At 34.4% G+C, this 15,745-nt stretch overlaps 1 protein-coding gene, 1 long non-coding RNA gene and 1 pseudogene across 2 annotated transcripts; 1 reads left to right on the forward strand and 2 right to left on the reverse strand.

The window, feature by feature from the left end:
- Positions 1–3,387: 3,387 nt before the first annotated feature.
- On the reverse strand, positions 3,388–6,627 carry LOC132061450 (uncharacterized). The gene is given in 11 exon segments (XM_059454269.1): positions 3,388–3,480; positions 4,225–4,330; positions 4,454–4,476; positions 4,478–4,535; positions 4,645–4,781; positions 5,246–5,339; positions 5,430–5,503; positions 5,909–6,070; positions 6,137–6,196; positions 6,299–6,361; positions 6,469–6,627. Coding segments are annotated over 11 exon segments (1,008 nt in total). The 3' UTR covers positions 3,388–3,408.
- A 240-nt stretch (positions 6,628–6,867) lies between these two features.
- On the reverse strand, positions 6,868–8,619 carry LOC132037041 (uncharacterized). The gene is made up of 2 exons (XR_009409760.1): positions 7,429–8,619; positions 6,868–7,338 (listed from the first exon to the last, which is right to left on the reverse strand). It is a non-coding gene; the product is annotated as an uncharacterized LOC132037041 (long non-coding RNA).
- Positions 8,620–12,653: 4,034 nt separating this feature from the next.
- LOC132068203 (uncharacterized) lies at positions 12,654–14,822 on the forward strand (annotated as a pseudogene).
- Positions 14,823–15,745: the final 923 nt, after the last annotated feature.

Below are 15,745 nucleotides of genomic sequence, written 5' to 3' on the forward strand. Positions count from 1 at the left end.
TCCCACTTAGTAAAAAATAAAAATTCGGGCAGGCGCAGAACTTGCCTTGAGGTGAGTTTTGCTAAGGCATGTTTTCGCAAAACTCTACCCTGCGTAGTTTGCTCATCAAGCATAATTTGCCTGCAAACTCTGCCTTAAGGAAGAGTTTGTAGCCAACCTCTGCCTAGCGATTTTTTTTTAATTTTCGCCTGAGCAGGGGTTCGAACCTGGAACTCTAAGGTTTTAGGCGAAGGGCAAAAGTTAAACACTTTCATTTTGATGGACAAAAATTAAAGACCACCCCAAAAAGGTCATTTGCAAGTCTCAAAAACCAACAGTGCGTATACTAGGGGTGTACAAAGTAAACCGACAAATAGCACCAAACCGACAATCCAAGTCAAACCGAGAAAAAAACCCGACTAGTGGTTTGGTTTGACTTAGTTTGGTATTGGAAGAAAAACCCGACCATAATTGGTTTGGTTTGATTTTGATTAAAAAAAAGTCAAACCGAACCAAACCAACCTGACATTACATGTATTCAATTTTTAGAAATATTTTATACATAAAAATATTTATTTATAATGTAATTTATAAATATTTATTAATTTTTTTATAGTTTTTGTCTTTTCATATATTATTTCAAGCTTGGACTTAAGATTTTGAATGGTTCAATAAGTTTTGTAACCCATAGATGTTCGTGACTCAAATAAAGCCCAAATCAATATTAATGCTACCAATATAAATTCAATTCTAACACTAGGAGTAGCAATAATATTGAATATCTATTCTTAGTTTTGCATCGGTTTGGACAGTGGAAATACATAATTTAATTTAGTTTCTCTTTAATATTTAGTCATGTAATTTATACTTATTAATCGTACTTATTTTAGCATGACTTAATACCTTTAGATTTTGATCATTTTCATTATGGCTTAACGATTGCATTATCTTTTTTGTTGAATATTTTAGTACAATGTCATCACTCATCTCACATTTTGTGTTATTTTCTTAAGAAACGTCTTAATTAGATAGTTGTATCTTACTAGGACTAAAGAAATATTTGAAGAACAAGTTATAAGTTTTGTATGTTGACTTTACCGGAAAAACCTTGAAAAATCCGAGAAAACCCGAAGTTGGAAAACCCAAATTTTATTGGTTTGATTTGGTTTGTAGATTTAAAAACTTGACACAATTGGTTTGGTTTGGTATTTGAAAAAACAGGACCAATTCGGTCCATGTACATCCCTAGCGTATACTATACTTTAGTCCTTGAGAAATGGAAAAAATGTGTATGGTTTAAACTTTGAAGATGAGTGTAAACTATATTAACTAATTGAGCTATCTTATTTCTATTAGGAAAATATGGAGAATAGGAATTAGCTTGAAGCGTATCAAGGATACTGTCCTTATCCTTAAGGATATTTCTCTCAAGATCCAACAAATTCTTCCAATTATAAAGTAGTAACAAACAATAGATTTCAAGAGGAAAAGCCCAACTTTTAAAAGGAAGATAAAATAGAAAGGGAATTAGAAAATCTATGCTTTTGTGTTATAGCCACATGTTTCCAAATTAATTCTTTCATATTAAAGGTCTCTATAACGGCTAGTTATCAGTGCATAAACTATTGACGTATCAGTCCATTAGTTACTGGTGGTTTTTACTTAAATTAGTTTTGGTTTTTACTCTTTTTACCAGGTTTTAATAGGTTGTTAGGATTAGTATTAGTTTGAAACTATCTCTTCTATTTGTGGCTTAGCTAGATTGTTAGATTATCTTGTATTTAATGGCAGCATTCAAGCAATAACATGAGTCAAGTTTTTCTGCCTTCAATCTCGTTCCTTTATGGTATCAGAGCCACAATAAACTCTAACGAGTAAGATCCTTATTTTTTTTAATCTCCCGCCCACCCTCCACAATTGGCCAACACTACTAGAGTTGTTAATGCTGATAGTAATATCGGTGCAACGATCCTCCAGTTTAATCCTGCGTCACAATTGCCAATAAAATTAAATAGCTGCCAAAACATCGCAGCCTGGAAGGCGCAATTTTCCATGCTCATGCATGGTCCCCTTCTCGTACTATCACAATTGTGCACAGTCTCTAGTGCCAATCCAAAGATTTACTCTTTGTTTTGTCAACCAACTCATTCAAAACGCACTCACGTCATCTATTGATCCAACAATTGCCGCTGCTGATACAACAAATAAAGTCTTGGGATGCATTGCACACAGGGCCAACTAGAGGGTTAGGCCTCTAAGGCCATTTTTCAATTATAGTACGTGTATATGTTTTTTTTTTTTAAAAAAAATTATTAAAAAGTATAGTATAGAATCTATGAAATATTTATTGTCTTCATGTCAAAATAATTGGTATCTTTCACTTCTCGAGAGTCAATTGATTAATATGTGAAGTTAAATTAGATCTGTTTAATTCAATATATTAAAAGTTAGATATTCAAAAACTATACGAAAAGTACTGTAAGTTGCAATTTTTTTCATATCAATATGATGAAAAGATCATCTTCAAAATGTCGATCAAAATGTTACGTTTTGACTCTTTAGAAACGAAATATGAAAAGTATGTTGGGATTGAACAAGTATAAAAAAGAAACTTTTTGAAATTATGATTGATATTAGTGTTGAAAAAAAAACTCATTTAGATCTTTACAGTACCTCCAAATATAGATCTTTTTTGGGTCATCTGCATTTGTCGTTGGAGTAAATGACACAAAATAAATTAAGGCCTCGTATTGCAGTTTAGCCACCAAATTTGTTGAGCCGCCCATCATTGCACACTGCATATGCAGAGACGTCCCCAACCAGAATTTTCAGTTGACAACATTCTGTGTTCATTTTGATAATATATTGATCTATAGAAAAATAGGGTTGGTTATTTCTCTCTATCAAGAAGCAAGGATGGAAAAATGTCTTCTTTTTTTCAAGTATTGGTTAGAAAGGAAAAGAAAGGTTTAGATAAGAAGAAACCATTTTTCAAACTTCATTCTCTTTTTGCAGGATCAATACGGTGACTAGCTTTTTCCCCCAAGAATTTTAACTGCTTTCTCACAATTTTTATATTAACGAAACTTAAAAGATGTGAAAAAGTTAATTTTCTGGCACAATTTTCTTGATTCATTCTAATTAAACGATATCTTTGGTTCTTTCCTAAGCTTCATTATAGTTGAATAGAATCAAATTTCAACCAGCTAGAATATCTCCTTTTCCTATTTCAATAATAGTGAATTCCTTCGATAACTTTTATTAGGTGACTGAAAAAAGTTCACAGAGTACAGTACAAGAGAATCGCAGAATTAACAATTAAGCATGAGCCAATGACACATATGTCTTCATTACGTCTTTCATACTGTTTTAAGGAACTATTTATTTGCAAAGACAAAGTTCCAATATAATATTCCAAACAAAGAAACTCTAATAAGCTGAAGGCACACCATTGTAAGGATCACCAAATGTTGCAACATTGCCTGGCCTTGAAAATACAATCTACAAGGTAAGAAGCATCACTTGATCAGTTGTTTTACTTCTCAAATTTGGTGAAATTATTTCGAGATTTGTTGTAAGAAGATGGAATAAGTGTATCCATGAATTTACTATTGAAGACGTCATTTAAAACATAAAAGTTTGTCCATTCTAATAGCTTAAATTTTTAAATGAAGTAGCTCAAAGTTGGACTTCAACATGATGATCCAAAAAATAAAAAAAATAAAAAGTAGCTCAGGTAATTCAACATGATACAGACAGAATTTGAGTTTCACATCTACCCTACCCACAAAAAGAGCTTTTCGAAGCGGCATGTTAAAAATATACGTAAGTAGAATTATAAAAGTTTGTACTAACTCTAATAACTTAAACTTACTGATGAGATAGTTAACATAATTCAACATTGCTCTCATGTTTTTATCTAACCTTTATTCCTTTATAACTGCCTCGATCTACTACTACTGTATTTCCACTTAGTCCAACAAACACATTGATATTATGTTCTTCTAACAAACAAACATAATTGACATTATTTTCATTCTTTGATACCTACAAGTGTCACTGAGCACCATCCAACAGACTGCATCTCTTGCTTTTATGATTATATGTCATCAACATTTATTTTTTTGACCATTGGTAAGATTATTATATAATCAACATTTATGTCCAAACAAACAAAGAAAAATTGCTTGCGTCTTTAGAGATGGTTTTACCATATGAAATATTTTGAAAGATTTATCATCGTACCTGATAATCTCCGAGCGTACATGTTTTGAATCCAGCAGCACAGTAGTCAAAGTAGGACTCCCACATCCTGATGAACTTGTCATCGAATTCCAAAGCATGAATTTGGCTAGTGACACAGTTATCAATGATCAAGTATCAGCATTTCGAACTGATCAAGCTACAAATGATTCATGAAGTAAACGGTTTTAACTCAGCACAGAAGGCTTTGGACTTATTTTGGTTTTGTTACCTTTTGTTTTTCAGGAAGTTTTTTTCGCCAATATCTCAGTGTCTGATAGTAATGAATTTCTATATCTTCCAGGTGCACTACACTGCATTTATATCATTTATCAAATGCTTTCAGAATGAAATGTTTTTTAAAGATTGACAAGCACACTAGTGTGAAATCAAAACATTCAAAAAATATAAATTCATTCTTACCACAGACTGGATGCAGAAGCCATGGCTGATGTTACTCGACTTAGTGAAGGCAAGCATCCACCTGGGAATATATACTCTTTTATGAAGCTAGCGCTATGCCTGTATTCATCATACCGCCCATCTGGTACTGAAATGAACTAAAGAAAGCCAACCCTTGTGAAAAGCAGCTTAAAGAAACTAGTTCAAGAGAGAAGTGAAAAAAATTGAAGAGAAAATTATAACAAAGTGGAAAATGGAAGTCGTATTGGAAGGAGAAAAGCTTCCTTAGATTTTTTCGATACACGAATTATCTTAGTTCATGTATTAGGAAATTAAATATGCATCTATTGTTTTGCTCATAAACTAGGAAAGAGGAAAAAGTTTAGCATTAAATTAAGGTACATTTACTAGACTAGATACATGCTAGAAGAAGTCTTATACGTATGTAGTTTAATCATTTTATGTCAGTCAAGTTGGATAAGTAAAGAAGAATGCTTCCATCCACTTGTCTTCAAGAGAATTTGAGTGATTTGGGAGTGCTCCTTCTCTCCTAATTTTCTAACAATTGAGGGGAGAAAGTGAACAAACTGGACTGTGTTGAGGGGTCACTTTAATTCATTACCTGCAGAACTAGAAGCCCATCTTCTGCCAATGCAGAATCGCAGCAAGTAAAAAATTCCTCTATGTAATCATGACCAACATGTTCTAACACCTCGCTGAAAATGATAATTAGTACAATTATAACACTGGCTCAACATGTAATGGGTAGTTCAAGTATTTACAGATGTAGATGGATAAAAGCTCACCATACTATAATCCTGTCATATTTGTCCCTTTTTGGCATTTGTCGATAGTCACATAGGAGAAATGTAATTTGATCCTGCGAAATAATTTCATTGAATTGAATATTAATAGATAACCCTAGCTTTGAAGTTGCTCGGATTTGGCTCGTATGTGCTAAGCAGATCATGTTCTCAGGTTAATCATATAAGGACTAAGCAGATCATGTTCTCAGGTTAATCATATAAGGACAAGTGTAGGGCTGTATAATATGTAGAAAGAAGCATCTTGGCTAATTTTGTGTCGTAACTTCTCTGGCCTGACTTGCTACCTAGATTGTTCAGGAGCTCTTACAGATTAAAGAAGAAAATGGAGAAGGTTTAGTTCATGAAGGGGAATCTCTTAGTATCTTTATCATATGCCTCAACTTACAGCAATTATATCATAGCGTGAGTTTCATGTTAGTTATCTAGAAATCCTTTCATAGACATTGTAAGTGCTATACCTGAAGGCCTGCTCGCTCAACTCTCAACTGTGCGTACTCCAGTTGCTGCTCGGATAGAGTTATACCAGTATATTTGCATCCTGTTTGCTTGACAACTTCCACAGCAAAACCTCCCCAACCAAATCCAATCTCTAAAATGTGATGTTCCTTGCTAATTTTTGCCTATATAGAACAGAAGCAGAATCAAATTATGCCTGAAATTTATGTAGAAACGGTGAGCTTTTTTACCTTTTCAATGAGAAGAGAAGTCTTTCTCAGTTGTGCAACTTTCAAGTCTTCATCCTCACTCTAGAAAAATAAGAAAGAAAACTAGATCACCATGGAATGTGAAATATAAGCTCAACATAAGAAGAAAAAAAGTGATACGCATTTAAAAATTTGACAGCTAACCTTGAATATTGCACATGAGTATAGCACTGTCTCATCCATAAAGAGTGAGAAGAGTTCATTACTCTGGAAAAAACAATTAACACCACAATACTCATCATCTTTACATTGACAGCCCATTTTACACAATGGCAACAGGCAAAAATATGGCCAGGATTTAATACTTCAATTACCAGGTTATAATGGCGAGAAATATTGCGACGAGCCTGAGTTAGGGTGTTTCGATTTGAAACATATCGAATGAAATATTTTGCAGATGAAAATGCTGAAGTACAAAGCATTGGTGTCCACCATCCTCTAGAGCCATGAAAAGTGATGAAGAACTTTAACATATGCGCAGAAGTTTATGTTTATTGATTTCAGATCAGTAATCTATTTTACCTTTTAACAGATGCTTTCAAATCTCTGTTGGCAATAAATATCTGCAAAATAATTCAGGAAGCTAAGTAGTAAGTACCAACCAAAGTCTATTCACAAAGATATCGAGTCATTTCCAACGACAGCTGAAATCTAATTCTACAAGAAACATACACTACTAAGTTATCCTACTGATGGAAGATGACGCATAAACAGGATAAACATGGCAGAAACTGGTAAGCCAAATCATCTTACACCAGTGATCTACCAAACCGTTTTAATTTCTAACAACCATCCTGAGAAAAGAATCCACTGCATTGACAAAAACTGTTCCAAACCTAAAGAAGAATTCTGCTAGTTAAATTGTCAAAGTACCTAATCAAATTATTGAGACACTAAAAGTCTAACTCTCCAGCTCCAAAAGAACCAATACAACACTCAACAGCAGTTGGGTACAATATATACCAAAGTGGGTGGCTGTTGGTCACGACCCTGCACAGAATTCAACTCAGCAGCGCCTGCTTGGCCTTGGTCTGCTTCACCACGAAAACTTTCAGGACAATACCCCATCAAACAAAGCCAAATCCACAGTAAGGTACCTTTCTTTACTAAACATCTCCAGCACCCAAGGTCGTATTTATCTCCGAGTGGACTGTTCATCACATTCAGTATTCAGGCCTCTCCTCCTGTACAACACAAGGTCAAATACAGGGGGAAATCATTATGCCATTCTCAAAATGCAACTACCGCTAATATTATCGCTAGCCAATACATACTGATCTACCAAGTCCGCTACAGCTGCTCTCCTATGAGTAAGTAGCACCACCAAATCTCATGGTCCGACTACATCACGCAAAGAAAAATAGAAAGTGTTCTATTCTTCTTATTAACTTTTTCTGTTAAGTGATAGGTAAAATAGCACCAAACCATCCTGCTGCTTCAGAAGGCAGAGGTCAAAATCCACTTCAAATTCTAACTCCACAACAGATGGCTCAACCAAAAAGTAAATTCACGCAAGTTTAACACAAGCCAATATATCTGTGGACTATGAAAGCAAATGAACCACATTAACTTATAAAATAACCATAAGCAAGCGAGATTAAGACTGCACTTAACAACAATAACACGAAATAGGTAATACTAGTGACAATACTAGTTATTATGAACTAGAAAATAAGTACTGCAAACTACTAGGGATTCAAGCAATCCAACCAATCTCATTTAGCAGGTGACATCTCGCAAGAGCAGCACTCTGCATGTGAAACGCAAAAGTGACGCAAAACTCTCCAGTAAAAGAGGTGAAGTCCGAGACAACACGAATCATCTCATTCACTGCTGTTGAGCTTGCCGACTGGGGGCACCTCCATACCCACCACCATATCCAACTTGGCCACCATGAGCTCCATTTGGTGGAGCACCATAATTACCAGAACCTTGCGAGTTATCAGATCTCCATGCTGAATTCCCATAGCTAGAGTTTCCACTGGCATCACCATAGCCACTGTTCATGTAAACACCAGCACCTGATTGCATGTCTCCTGCAGCACAACCTCCAACAGGTGAATTACCACTAGGAGCTCCATCACCTCCAAAATTTCTGGCACTATTTGTATTTCCAGGCTTTGAGCCTTGCTGCTCCTCTCTTGACAAGGCCCTCTTAGCATCAACCTGTACAACTGATATGTCAGCTAAACCAAAACAGAAGGTTGGGTATCCTCCAATAATAGAATGAAATTTCAAGATTTTGAAATCTTGAAATTTAAATCTCTACTCCATAACATAAATTTCTACACCAATCTTGTGTCATCATACTTCTCCGTTGAAGCACCATCAGCGATTTTAACCAACAAAAATTCTCTTTTATTACGAAAATTTCTTTTACTGCTCCATTACTAATTGCAAAAGTAAATGAGGAAATTCTACTCACTTCTTAATTACAGTTTAATTTTTTTGTCCTGTTTTTTCAAAATAACAATCATACGATTCATATGTAATCGAAGATGTGAAGCTAATCCTAAAGCCTGCGTAACTTCACTCTAAGTGTCAAAATTAATTATTTAAAAAAGAAACTTTTAGTATTTAAGTTTAGATAAATTTGATTTAAATTTATTATTTTCCTTTTCCTCATTTGGAAATATTAAATTTAATTAAATATTTCTATTAACTTTTATACATGAAACTACATTTTTTGTAATTTCTTCGATTTCTTAAAACGGAAAGAAGAGAAACGTCACTTTTCTTATTTTTGTAAATAGGAGATTTACTTATTTTATACTCATTTAAATTTGCTATTTTTACTTCATGAGGTAGTTAAAATTTGGAATACAAAATATTCCTCATGAAGAAGTCAAAATAAAGAAAAACACAATTCAAATGGAAATAACACATAAAAGGAAATCATGGTACCAATTTCGCGCAGTAACTTTGGTACAGCCTCTAATCTAATTAAAATACGTGTTTTCTCCAAGATAATATATTAGCCTCTTCTCCTCTTTCAAATCTTCCATGTTCACCCCGGAATGGAAGACAAAAAACACAATAATCTAAAACAACATAGCACAAAAACTCTACAAAATAACCTATAATAAAACAAATCAAAAAAAAAAAAAGGGAAGAGAAAAAACACAATAAATTAAAAGTGAAATAGCACAAAAATTCTACAGCCCATAATAAAACCAAAAAAAAAAATAGTATTAATTACAAATGAAATGAAATTGCAAGGGGGGAGGGGACAATTAAACAAACAAATCAAACCAATATTAATTACAAATGAAATAAAAATGTGGTGGGGGGTGAGAACAACTCCAGCAAATGTATAAAATATCAGTCTCTCAATTCACTGAAAGAACAAAAGTACATGGTATTGCTTATCCTAGTTTCTTTGAGATTCTCTTCATCTCCTAGGTTGATTGCTTCTGTTTCATCCAAGTTCGGCTTTTGCTCATTTTCAAGTTGTCCTACCTCTTCTATGAGACCCTCAGGCAGCATCGTTTCCTCATCGTAGTCCTCATAATTTTCCTCTCCTATATCACTTGACTCACTCGTTTCGCGACATGTCACGACATTTATGGTTGTTTTATTGTTTTTATTACTGAAACGTCAAAGCAAAGTAAGATTAGTGTGAAACATATACACAAGTTAGAGTAAAAGAGAAGCTATTTTCCACAACTTGAGGCCTTCATTAATTGATTGTAAAGAAAATACAGACTGTGGTCCTGACTCAGATCAACATCGAGTCATTCCCATTTTTGAAAACATCACGAGGTGATAAAAAGTGCAAATGGTGAGTATACTGAATTATTCTCCAACTATATTCTGGTAACTTGGGTAACTTTCCAAATGTGCAATAGTAATCATTTTTCTTTTGTTTGTTTAATGTGTTCACTTTGTACACATTTTTGTGCTCTTGTTTGTTTAATGAGTTCACTTTTTTACACATTATTGTGCTGTTGTTTGTTTAATGTGTTCACTTTGTACACATTATTGTGCTCTTGAACTCTACTCAAAATTTAAGATAGCAGAACTGATAATAACATATTGGTCTAATTCTCGGACCACTGTACCTTCATCTATTAATTTGACTATGGTTCATTTCGTTTCTCAAGATGAAAAACTTCTTCTCCCTTCCACACCTAAAGGACCACATAGGATGGGCTTTAATTTGCTGTTTTGATCAATTTAAGTACAGCCTACTTATTTTAATGCATGGTCTTACTAAAAGTCTTTACTAGAATTGACAGTTTTGGCCATTTTTACGACAAATCTACTTCGGTTGGCCAACTGGTTGGCCAACTTAGATCCCGCGGCATCCTACTAAAACAAAAAGAAGTTAGATCTGGTATTAATGTTATATTCCCTCCGTCCCATAATAAGTGTCACTTTAGCCAAAAAAATTTGTCCCATAATAAGTGCCATCTTAGGATACCAATGCATATATCGACTAGTTTTTTCCATCTTTGTCCTTGGACAAAAAATGACAAGTTTCTTTATTCAAGGCTAAAAGTTGGATTCACAATGTTAAATTTTGGGTTTCACGTGAAAATGAAAGTTTTGGCCTATGGAAGATAGGATTAGTAAGAGACAAAAGAAGTAGTAGTACTCTAAACGATGATGTTTGGATTTCAAATGTCAAAAGATGAATTACTTATGCATGCTCTAATCATCAAGAGGAAATAATAATTTATTTTTTTACATAAGGATAATTTGGTAAACTTTACACTTCATCATTGGTTTCTTAATATGCGTGTTTTTGGCTAAGGTGACACGTGTTATGAGACGGAGGGAGTTTTACGTATTTTCTATATAATTTTCTGCATTATCACATTATTGGTGGTCAAAATTAAGCATTTTAATATTAAAATAAATTGTATTAAAGTGTCTTTCACTTGATTCATTATCCAATTCATAGTGGCAATAGTTGTGTCCGTTCTTTGCCTCATATTAAAGTATCCATAATGGTGCAGTTCTTATTAGCTGTTAAGGGGCAGTAACTCATTTTCCGTTGGAGGCATAATAAGACAAAAACGGTCTCTTAATTTCTGACGTTCTTATTGACCATAATGTGACCAATATTCTTTTGTAACATTTGTAATCTTCTACCCATTATTCTCCACATTCACACCACTTTATTATCTCTTTAATTCACTCTTTTCATCCAATTAATTCAAGGATGAAATTTTTCAACTATAAATAGTTTGTCATCCTTACCTTATGAGTAGAGAAAAAATACTTCGGAGTAAAAGAGTGGGGAAAATAAAAGAGAGTTGAATTAGTTGAAAAAAGGTGTTCTTCTTTTTGGAACCAACTTCGAGTTTATTGAGTTATACGACGTGATAAGTCATCGTATCACGGAGGGAAAAGATTCTTCACGGGCCGGAAGACTTATTGGGCTTGAATCTCCTTAAAGAGAGCGAGATATCCGCGCCTCAGCCGAAGATATTTTCATTTTTTTGCACGGATTGCCCTTCGTTTGGGGTGGTCTTTAAATTTTGCCCCTCAAATTTGTGATCTTTAAATTTTGCCCTTCATATTTGTGGTCTTTAAATTTTGCCCTTTGCTTGGAAAGATGAGCGAATACATGAAGTTAGCTTGATAAAATAAAAAATAATTTCGGTGTTCTTTGAGAAAAAGTTAAAGTTATGCCGGATCCGGCATAACTAAATGTCCCCCTCAAGGCAAAAGTCTGCCCATAAATGGTTAAACATAACTAAAAGTACGCCGGAGGGCATAAAAATTTAAACTTTGCCTTATAAGGCAAGCTGTAGTTTACTCATAATCGTGGTTTTGGACCAAAAAAAAGTTCGTGGTTTATAAAGATGCTTTAAGGATTAATTGGCTCGAAATATGGACTTGAAGTGATGTCGCTTTGTTTAGATTCTAAAGAGTGTACATATTTGAAGGCATCGGAAGATATTATGTGGGAATTGAAAAAGAAATTAAGTACATCAACGATTCAATATTTACATAGGTTTGTCGGATGTTTGTAACTCGTTCTAACACAAATAAGTGGTTAAAAAAAAAAAAAATACATATATATGCTTCAAGACAAAGTTTGCTCATAAGGCATAAGTATGCCCCCATCGCATAAGTTAATGGGCAAACTTTTATGCGGGACTTTCATAACTTTGTGAGGAATTATCAAAGTTATCTTGCGAGAACTAAACTGCTACTTATACTGCTAATCCGTAGGCATAAGTATGCGGGGTCGACATAATTCCTTCACAAAGTTATGCCGGTGGGGAACATACTTTTAATGGGCAAACTTTTATATTTCAAAGTTATTATTATGCCAAGTTCATTAAGTATTATTTGTATTTCAATAGCGAAATTTAAACTTGCCTTGCGAATTTTTTTTTAAAATTTTGACTGCGCGTGGTTCGAACACGAAACCTATGGGTGTTAGCCGAAACACTATGGCAAATTTTAAAGATTTCAAATATGAGGGGTAAAATTTAAAGACACCAACAATTATTGCCCGTATATTTTTATTTCTTCATTTTATTTTTCAATTGCAATTGTACTTTCAATTGTAATTTCACCAACAATTATTACTAGCAAGTGAAATGGAGCCGTGGAAAGATCTGAGAGGAAAAGTAGTTATGGTAACAGGCGCGTCATCAGGAATTGGGCGAGAGTTGAGTCTCAACTTAGCGAAGCCGGTTGCAGGATCATTGTTGCAGCTCGTCGTGTTGACATGCTGAAATCTCTCTGCGATGCGATTAATTCAGAGGGCCAGCAGCAACATGCATTCGCCCTCGAGCTTGACATCACTGCTGATGGTGCTACAATTGAGGCCGCTGTACAAACAGCTTGGGACGCCTTCGGATGTATCCATGACTTGGTTAACAATGCTGGCCGTAGAGGTAATCTTCATCCACAGTTAAAGATAAATTAAGCATAAACTCTAAGTTTAAAGCTTTTAGATAAGATGATCACACATTCTATACGATATCAAAGCAAATTGAAGTTCAAGGTTTGAATCTCTAATAAGTATTTGTTGTTTTTTTAAAAGATGTTGCACCAAAAGGGTTGAAAGTATTGATCGAAATTGTCTCACTAATTTTATTAAGAATAAGAAGGCTTTAAATAGTCAACTTGAAGACATAATCTGCAAAAAATCTACATAACTAAAATTCCTGGAAAAAAAAAACTAAATTTTCCAACAAACTTGAACAATCTAATAGAAATTTAAAATGCAAATTCATCATAAAACTAAGCAAGTTATTATGCCAAAAAGTTACTACAGAAACTGAAAGCAATTTTCAAACAGTCATACTGTATCAATATGTCCTTTCTTGAAGGCTCTTTTATATTTTGTCGGCAGTTCAAAGTTCAGGTGCAATGACTCTGAATTTCAAACTAATGTTCAATAGTTGCAGCATAGTTAAAGCTACTGCAACTGAAGTTTGAAATAGTGCACCTGAAGTTTGAACTGAATTAAGAATTATATTGGTTGTTTATTACTATCATATATATATATGTGTGTGTGTAGGTAGTGTGAGCTCTGCACTAGAATTGACAGAGGAGGAGTGGGAGAAAACCTTTAAGACAAATATCAGAGGGGCATGGTTGGTGTCCAAATATGTTTGTAGACGCATGCGCGATGCTAAACAAGGCGGAGGATCTGTTATTAATATCTCTTCAGCTCTTGGTCTGAACCGGATACTAGTACCCGGGGGTATTGCCTACTCTTCTTCAAAGATGGCTCTTGACATGCTCACTAGGGTACGTACATATTAGCTAGTGTCCTAATCTACCATTGCTGTATTATCGAATTGTCCACTTAATTTCTTCGAATAATATGATGGTCAAAAAACACACCTGAACTATTACTTTTTCGCGAGTTTTATAACTCAACTATCAGTACCTGAACTATCAGAATTTATGTATTAAAACACACACCTTGAAACTCGACTCTTTTTCCTAGGTCAACTAGATGGTGATAGTTCATGTAGAAAAAGAAAACAACTAATAGTTTGGGTGCGAGACACGCGAAAAAGTGATACTTCAGGCATTTTTGACCATTAACTCTAATCTCTTCGATGTTATTCAAATAATTGTAGATGATGGCACTTGAATTGGGAGTATACAAGATCAGAGTGAACTCAATAGCACCACGAATTTTAAAATCTGAGATAACAGAGAGACTTATGCAAAAGGTAGGGGCAAATAATGTTATTTGAGAACCATTCCTCTGAGGGATCTTGGAACAACAGATCCGGCTATAACATCAGTCGTCAGGTATTTAATCCATGATTCTTCAGAATATGTATCAGGCAATATTTTCATTGTTGACAGTGGAGCTACCTTAACGGGTGTCCCTATTTATTCATCACTCTAGAACATAGACAAGATGTGTGGAGTAAGAAAAAATCGAAAAATAAGCGTTTAGGTGATTTTTCAACCATTGATTGAATGATTGCTATATATAGCCCATATTTTGGCTGCACAAGTATCACAGTATCGAAGCATATTTGATGAACCTCTGTTGCCGCTTACTCCTTTTGCTTAGGCCCCCAGTCAGGCAGTTGAAGAGGCAGTAGAAGCTGATAGACTCGGCTTCATATCTACTAGGATGTTATCTAATTCTAAGTGTAGTACTTTAGCAAAGTATAGTAATTATAATGTAATCACTAATGCTACTGGCAACCTTGTTGTAACCACTACTGCGCATGTACTGCCTTAATATATATAATAAGAGATCGTGTTTATCAAAAAAAAAAAAAAAAATATCCAATTGTGTATTATTTTTTTTCTTGTTTCTTCTTAATTTACCATGTATGTCTTACCCAGCTTTGTATTTTATTTATTATTTCTTTTTTAGATGCATTTCGAACCAAATAATGTAAAACACTTGCTAGAATTTCATTGTTTTTAGCCAAATAAAAAAGAAATTTTATCCAAAAATAATGGAGTTTGAGCTGTGTATTTCTTTTTGTTTCTTTTGCTGGAGGCAATGACTATTTATTTCAAATTATGTATTTATTTTTCCTTTTTGGGTCAAATGTGTAAACTATGGCTCTGCGAGCATGCATAACTTTTTTTTGCGCGCATTGCCCTTCATTTGGGGTGATCTTTAATTTTTGTTATTCAAATTGGTGGTCTTTAAGTTTTGCCGTTCGCCTAATAGCCGAACCCTAACTCAGTATTAAAGAAAAAAAAGTCACAAGAAAATTTGCAAATTATGCCCATGTAAAAATAATAGGAGCGAATTGAGCTGTGGCATTTCTTTTACGTTAAAGACCACCATTTTGAGGGCAAAAATTAAAGACCACCCCCCCGGGCAATGACTTGCCCCATTTATTTCAATTGACCTTATTCGGAGGTGGTCTTTAATTTTTGTTCCTCGAATTTTGGGTCTTTAATTTTTGTCCTTCGCCTAATACCCCGAGGTTATGGATTCGAACCTCGGCTCAGTCAAAAAAAAAATCGCAAGACAGAGTTTCGTAGCAAAATTAGGCTTATTTGAGCAAAAGTTAGGCCTTAAGGCAGAGATTTTTGCCTTTTGCCCAAACTTAGGCCTTAAGGCAAACCTCTTAATGCCTAACTTTTGCCCAAATAGGCCTAATTTTGGGCGGGCAATTTGCATGATTG

Source organism: Lycium ferocissimum, chromosome 1 (genome assembly GCF_029784015.1).
Source record: "Lycium ferocissimum isolate CSIRO_LF1 chromosome 1, AGI_CSIRO_Lferr_CH_V1, whole genome shotgun sequence".
NCBI lineage: Eukaryota > Viridiplantae > Streptophyta > Magnoliopsida > Solanales > Solanaceae > Lycium > Lycium ferocissimum.